General features: G+C 41.3%; 1 protein-coding gene across 4 annotated transcripts in view; it reads left to right on the top strand.

The window, feature by feature from the left end:
• Positions 1–1,232: 1,232 nt before the first annotated feature.
• LOC139547687 (protein phosphatase 1 regulatory subunit 37-like) overlaps positions 1,233–8,130 on the top strand; it is a 52,643-nt gene continuing 45,745 nt past the window's right edge. For all 4 annotated transcript variants that reach the window (XM_071356682.1, XM_071356681.1, XM_071356680.1 and 1 more), the window contains exon 1: positions 1,233–3,132. In XM_071356682.1, the coding sequence (XP_071212783.1) occupies positions 2,412–3,132 (721 nt within the window). In that variant the 5' untranslated portion in view covers positions 1,233–2,411. The remainder of the gene's footprint in view (positions 3,133–8,130) is intronic.

The raw sequence follows: 8,130 nt of genomic DNA, 5'->3' as shown, positions 1-8,130 counted from the left end.
AATTAGACTAGTAATGTAATAGTATCTCTATGGTCTGTCCCTTTTTAGGGGGAGATAAACAATTGACCCATTGATCTTCCCATCCCGGTGTTCTACTGGTAGGCCTATTCAGAGTTCACCAACACTACCATCTGAGTCTGTATGCAATGAGTTGAATTGGGATTTGTAGGTGGTGGAACTGAAAACAAAAAAGTTTTTCTCAAATCAAATGAATCAAATTTATTTCAATCAAATGTATTTATAAAGCCCTTTTTACATCAGCCGATGTCACAAATACAGAAACCCAGCCTAAAACCCCAAACAGCAAGCAATGCAGATGTAGAAGCATGGTGGCTAGGAAAAACTCCCTAGAAAGGCAGGGAACCTAGGAAGAAACCTGGAGAGGAACCAGGCTCTGAGGGGTGACCAGTCCTCTTCTGGCTGTGTCAGGTGGAGATCAGTTCAATTATCACTGTTGTCACCCTTGATGGTACATGATGCAAATATGAGGATATTTTCAAAGTTAGTTATATCGTAATTACAGAATTGTCTGTCATCATTCTGTACAGTTGTGTGGTGGTCATTAGCTGCCACAAAGTCATAAACCCCGCCTATTTCGACAATTTCTCTCTATTTTTACGATAAAGCCAATGTTGACTTAGTGGCTGTGTTATCTAGTGGAAACCTAGTTGTGTCTACATGTCACAATTTGACTAGGTTGATTGCAAGGGCCATGGGACGGTGATTTGCCAATGTGCATCACACTTTATTGTCAGACAGCACATCAGCACACAAATATTTGTAACATATATTGCGACAGTAAATATCTATGATTCAACTGATTATGTTTTTATGCGAAAGTACTAACACCAAATGACCAGCAAGTGGCATAATAATTTTAGCATTTTAAAACGCTGCAAATAGAAATAGAATATACGAACTAGAAGTGTTCTGTGTCAAACGTATTAGCGATCCCACGACCGTTCTATGTATTACATTTCTATTTGCAGCGTCCTGCGACGTAACGTCTACTGAACATGCCCCCCCGGTCGTCACTAGTTACCCCAGCCACAAAGTAATAAAACCTGCCTATTTCTACAATTTGTATTCTTCAAATATGATGTTAAACCTAACCACACATGCCTACCTTATGCCTAACCTTAAATTAAGACCAACAATAGAATTTTGGTTTCAATGTTTTCGACATAACTTTGTAGCTGTGGTAACTAGTGGAAACTCCATGCCCCTGGATATGCGATGACGTATGGACAACAAACAGTTGTTGGACTTGAGTAAGCTAACGTTAGCTAGCACAAGGACGAGGAGAAAACAGCATCTTTACATTCAAGCGCTTCTCGGGGAACGTCAATAAGCGGCATGTCTTTGTTTTAAAATAACAACCAAAAAGGAGATTATTGTTCAACAGTTAAATCATTTGGGCACGAGAACGAAACATGCTCCGGACTATGACGCTTGTTTTTTTCCTTGCCTAGTCGAGGATTGTGATGCGAGGTGCTCTGGTGAGACCGCGAACGACATTCGGAAATTATTTTTCTTGAAATAGAATGATTGACTCGAAAACAAAGCATTTGGGTTTACCGAAAGGTGCATAAAACTACACCGGTCTAGATGTCATTGTTGGGCAACTACTTTAGCTAGCTTCATGCACATGAAATAGTATTTTGCTAACGTAATGGAGGCACTGTGGGTACAGTTTTAGCTAGCTGGTCACCCAAAATATAGCTATAACGTTAGCTAGCTTCCACATCCACTTTTAGAGTGTGCTGACCAACAAAATACAGAATACTGTAACATAAAACGGCTATCTATGCACTTTGTTGATATCTATCGTGGTTACCTAGCGTGAAGTTAGCTAGCCAAACAAGTAAACTAGGTTGAGACTAGCAGCAGAATACATTGTTTCTTGGTTACGAGGATTTGTCACGGTCGTTTGACACGAGGTGTTGCCTTTACCTCTTGGTAATTTCACAACAATTTACCGTTCCTGGACATGTGATATGGTCAATTTATCAAAGGTTTTCTGAAATTACAATTTCAGGCTATAAATATTCTGAACTGCAGGCACGCATCACGTGTCAAACAGTTACATTTGCTTGCTTGAAAGTTGTCAATAATATGCGAAATTATCTATTGAAATAGTTGTGTGTGTGTGTGTGTGGGCACAAATAGCTGTTTTGTCAATCAATTACGTTAACACTCAAAAAGCACTTATATTGTCATTGACAAAGTTGTAAACATTCTTGATGAAAGCACTTATTTGACAAATTATGTTAGCTATTGAAGAATCAAAGACCAGCATTCAAAGGCTAGACTGACATCTACTCAGAAGGCATCACTTTAAATATCTTGTGTCAAGTACAGAGTTCTCGAATCCAGTCAATTGCCAACACTATCTTCCTGGAAATGAAAATATGAATGTCGAGGAGCAAGCTCTAGATTTGTGCAATGTCAAAATGAAGAATAATGTTGGTGACAATACTACCAATAACTCGCAAGAGATCCTACCCCGGCTCTCGGAACTGATGGATGGAGATTTGTGTAAGCAAGGCATTGGCAACGAGGCTGCCAACACGTCCTCTCTAGCCAAGCTCACAGACAACCCACGAAGGGAGGACAACCACCGGTCAAAAGAGACACTAGAAATCGACGAAGTGAATGGGAATAAGAACAACAGCGTCCCAGATACCCCTGCAATAGTCAGTTCTGACTTTGAGGTTTATCATGACGACCAACGCCAAGAAGAGAGAATCAAGGATACAACACCATTGGCCCTTATGTTTGCTATTGAGGAAGGGGATGATGGTGGGGATATGGACATTGGTGTGGATTTGAGTCTGGATGAAAGTGGCATCTTGGAGTCAGAACCTACTGACCAGGGACCATCCCTAGCAGAGGAGACATCCTCTAGCAGTACCAATCCAGATTCATCAACTCCAGATGCTGTCACCGACAACGAACCTGAGAAACCCTCAGAACAGAAGGACTCTCCACCTGTCACTGCCCCGGGAGAGGTCCTCTCTCCAGCCCTGGATGAGGGGGATGATAACCACAAAAATGGCAAGAGGGTGACTTTTCCTTCAGATGAGGATATTGTCTCTGGAGCAGTGGAGCCCAAGGACCCTTGGAGACATGGTAATTTCTAACACAGTTTTCTAAGCTATATCTGCTTATGTGACTCATATTTTTAGGCCTTGTTTGTATGGCGTCCTTAGCCTTGCTGTGACCTCAAGCTGGGGATGCCATACAGTGCAGGCTGGTGCTCTTGAACTCTGACTGGCAAAGAGGGACACTGTCACGGTGTAACTTTCTGTTGTCCCTGGCCTAATAGAGGGTTTTGACGCTCACTAGACTTTGCACTTTTAGTGTTGGATTGTAGGGTTGGTGCGATACTCTGAAACATGAAGCGAAAGTAGTTTATTGATGAAAAGAGTCTTAATGTTAAAAACAAACAGTATTATTGTCATCACCTAGAGTTACATTTGTTTATTTTGCAAGCTATAGCACCCACAATTTAACAAAGTAGGTTTTTATAGGGCCATAGAGTTCAGTCTAATTTGGTGTTTTCTTCTGCCTTCCATAGCAACCATTAGACCCCAATCTGCAGTCATACCATTGTCAATTTCATCCCCAGGCAATACATTTCAATTTGAGTCATTTAGCAGACGCTCTTATCCAGAGAAACGTACGGTAGTGAGTATCTAGGGCCTATACAATACCTAGGGTCTATATAAATCTATCAGTCTCCCTTGTCAAAATGAAGAATTTAATCATCTTACACAGATGGCTTGACATGTGAGAATACAAGGTGGGTAATGGTTCCACATGGGTTTCTCCACCAGCTCAAGATGATGTGAGTTCCCTTAGACGTCTCTGTGTGTCTTCCTCATGAGTCAGACCAGGCACTCCTTAAATGCATGCCGTTTTAGTAGTGGGCACTGTTAATTTAGGGAAAACGCCTCAGTATTAGCCTGTGTTGTTGTATGTGGCTTGTAGTGATATTCCTTACATCTGCTATGGGGATGGGGGTGTGTTAGTTCTGAATGGACAATTTGTCTTTCTGTTTTGCATACAGAACAAGTCAAGTGTTTGTATGCCTGTGGGTTTATTTTTATATGGATGCTGCAGTTTGTCTTAATTGAACATTTCCTGTAGGCACCACAAGCACTTGCAGACTAGGGTCATTAATGTAGGAGGGTCAGGTGTGGGTGGGGAGATTTCAGGGGATGCAAAAAAAAAGCAGCAAGGTTGACATGCATTTTCAATCTCAATGTTCAATTGAATTGAAATGATCTGGATAGCTTCATAGTACTTTAACACCAAAATAAACCTACTCCCACCAAACCTACTCAGACAGTCGTGTCCAATGAGGGTCAAGTGGGTGACATTTACCATGTCGCTAACTGAACACAGTTCAATTTGTTTTACACGAGTGTCCAGATAGGGAAACATGAATAGAAATACCCTAATTCGTGCAACTAGATTTCACATCAAAACAGAAATTATCTCGATGGGTTTACTCATGGGGATAATCCACGGCGAAATTGAACTTCATCAGACTGCAGGCGACGTCTCTCTCCCCCCCGTTACATCACGTTAGTTCCTGAGGTTACGGCCATGGTCGACAAGAAGTTATCGGTTTCAAAGGTCCAGTGGCCGGAGAGGGAGGGTGCCCGGGATATCACATGATTCAAGATAACGTTCTGCCATCTAGGGTAGAGACATGACTGATATCTTGATCAGTGTGTGCATTCCTATATTTCTATCAATACAATACTATCAGTCATGTCAGTTACACTGCCAACAGTAAATAGGACAAAATGGTGGTAGGGCTGGGCGATATGGACAAAATATCACATCACGATGTCTTTGACATTTATGATGTTTTTTTAATAATCGTTGTAAATATGCTTTATGCGTAGTTCATGGCCCTAGGGGGGTAACACATAACTTATAAGTGATTTCAATGAGCCTTTCTCCGTTTACCGTGTTCAAGCCTACTCCAAGCAAAAATAATTTTCATACATTTCTGCATTCCCTGCACTTTAATTATAATTCCCACGCTGTGCCACGAAGCATGATATGGGCAAACAATATAGGCCTAGTTAATTGGTGAACTATTGGAATCATGGAAATATAATAATTATTCTTATTCTATAGTGTTAGGTTCTAAATAAACAGAGTAAAACTCACGGACGACTAGTAAAGCTCAAACCAAGTTTATTCACCCGCTGGGCCATGCAGCTGCATAAGACAAAGACATATTTACACAAGCACTGGTATTTAAACTTTCCTCCTATGCGGAGTCTCCTCACAAATCTGGACAGCCAATACATATCTGTTGCTAGACAGGACTTTAGCGATGCCTGTTCTTTCTCACTTCATCTGACTTGACCTCGGCCTAAATTCCTCACTCTTCCGAAACTCACGGCTGTCCTGTTGACTTGTACCCGACTGTGGCCCTTCTCCTCTCCATAGGATGTCTAACAATAACATGTTCTTGACAATGTAAATGTTCTGCATTTCCGTCTCCCACAGTAACATGAATAAGGATATTTCAAGTTTAGAAGTCAGAAACCATCAATGGTTAGAATATAGTGGTCAGCATCTTGAATAAGCCCGGGAGGAATTATTGACAGGGTAAGAACGAATGTCTTGGTCAGTGTTTCCATGTGACCCTAATTAATGTTACATGACATGTTTTCTTACTTTGTGTAGCTAGCTAACATTCATGCTTCGCCTATTCCTCTCTAAGATAAGATACCGTTGTACAAACATGCTTATCTAGGCCTACACCAGCGCTGGTACCAGACAGTATTAGTTAGCTGCGTTTGCTCTGTCTCTTGGAACATTTAGCAATCTAGCAAGCCAGCTAACTAGTGATTAGCATAAGTGGCTAACACTATTTTTAGCAACACCTTGCAAAGAAAAGACAAACAAGCAGATAGTTTGCAGACCGTAAGATACACAAACTAATAGTGTATAGCAGTGGTTCCCAAACTTTTTATAGTCCTGTACCCCTTCAAACATTCAACCTCCAGCTGCGTACACCCTCTAGCACCAGGGTTAGAGCACTCTCAAATCTTGTTTTTTTGACATCATTGTAAGCCTGCAATACACACACTATACAATATTTATTCAACACTAGAATGGGTGTGAGTATTTTTTTCCCCGGGAAATTCCTGCGTAATTGCGCACCCAGCTCACTCGGGTGCCTCGCTATATCACATTTGACATTGTCCGTAAGCTTGAGTTCATTTGCACACAACAAATCATACATTGATGGAAAGACCTGTGTATTGTCCTTGTTAATGCAGACAGAGAAGAGCTCCAACTTCTTAATCATAGCCTCAATTTTGTCCCGCACATTGAATATAGTTGCGGAGAGTCCCTGTAATCCTAGATTCTGATCATTCAGGCGAGAAAAAACATCACCCAGATAGGCCAGTCGTGTGAGAAACTCGTTATCATGCAAACGGTCGGACAAGTGAAAGTTATGGTCTGTAAAGAGAACTTTAAGCTCGTCTCTCAATAAAAAAAAAAGTGTCCATATTTTGCCCCTTGATAACCAGCGCACTTCTGTATGTTGTAAAAGTGTTATATGGTCGCTGCCCATATTATTGCATAATGCAGAAAATACATGAGTTCAGTGTTCTTGCTTTAACAAAGTTAACAATTTTCACTGTAGTGTCCAAAACGTCTTTCAAGCGGTCAGGCATTTCCTTGGCAGCAAGGTAGATGCTGCAGTATACCCAAGTGGCGTACGTGTGTTACCATTCCACTATGTCTCCCTGTCATGGCTTTTGCTCCATCAGTACAGATACCAACACATCTTGACCACCAAAGTCCATTTGATGTCACAAAGCTGTCCAGTACTTTAAAAATATCTTCTTCTTTTGTCCTTGTTTGCAGAAGAGGATGTCTTCCTTAATTGACTCCACATAAACATAACGGACATATACCAGGAGCTGTGCCAGGCCCGCCACGTCTGTTGACTCATCCAGCTGTAACAAATATAATTCACTGGCTTGTATGCGAAGCAGTAATTTTTTCAAAACATCTCCTGCCATGTCACTGATGCGTCGTGAAACAGTGTTGTTTGATCTAGTTTTTTTTTACCTTATCCACCAGCATTGTCCCAGCCATATCTGCGGCAGCAGGAAGAATCAAGTCCTCCACAATAGTATGGGGCTTGCCTGTCCTAGCCACTCGGTAGCTCACCATTTAAGACGCTTCTAGCCCCTTCTTATTAATGGTATGTTGCATTTATACATGTCTTACTACTCGAAAGTTGTATTAAGTCTCGCTCAAATAAACTCCCGTGGCTTATTTTTCAAATTGGCATGTTTCGTTTCAAAATGTCGTGAGAGAGTAACGGTCAATGTGATTGGATGTTAATTGTTTGACTAGGCTACCTGTATTTGACATTGTTGTTATTTCGCTGAACACTAAATGGTTTAATTTTATTTTTGGCAGGGAAACGAGTCTAAAAAAACATCACCCAAATGTATAGCCCCATTGGAAAATCTAAATGGACTTTTTGAAAATGTGTATCAGTTTTATTCGGTGTACCCGCGACGGCATTGCGTACCCCAACTTGGGAATAGCCGGCGTATAGAAAGAACCCTTGTGGAAAGTAGCACGCCACCAACATTGTTTTGTCTTTTTTTATTTTTATTATTTAACTAGGCAAGTCAGTTAGACCGCTGCGCAACTCGGGAGCCCGTCGGTCTGACCATGCAGAGTGAACGGAAAGAAAGTGCTCCTTACTCCGTTGTCGAGCAACTGCTCTCTCCTCGAGTGACAGAGGGCTTGGTGTGGTTAGTGGCATGCAGCAGGAGAGAGAGAGAGATGACTGAAGTAGCAAACAGCGTAAACTATAGAGACTGACATACACGCCAGAGCTGCGTATCACATTTTACAAACCAAACATTGAAATACCGTTATAGAAGGTAAAGTAAAAACTCAAAGCTGTCAGTGCATCAATACCGGTATAGAGTAAAATACGGTATACCGCCCAGCACTAAGTGGTAGATAACTCAGGGCAATGTTAAATGAGTTTTAATCAGGATGATAACCCATCTATAGTAAGTGCTGCAGAAGACTGAGTGATGTTGTCTACTGATGTTTTAC

Source organism: Salvelinus alpinus, chromosome 21, assembly GCF_045679555.1.
Source record: "Salvelinus alpinus chromosome 21, SLU_Salpinus.1, whole genome shotgun sequence".
In the NCBI taxonomy this organism is placed as follows: Eukaryota; Metazoa; Chordata; class Actinopteri; order Salmoniformes; family Salmonidae; genus Salvelinus; species Salvelinus alpinus.
This window is presented reverse-complemented; position numbering and strand designations above follow the sequence as displayed.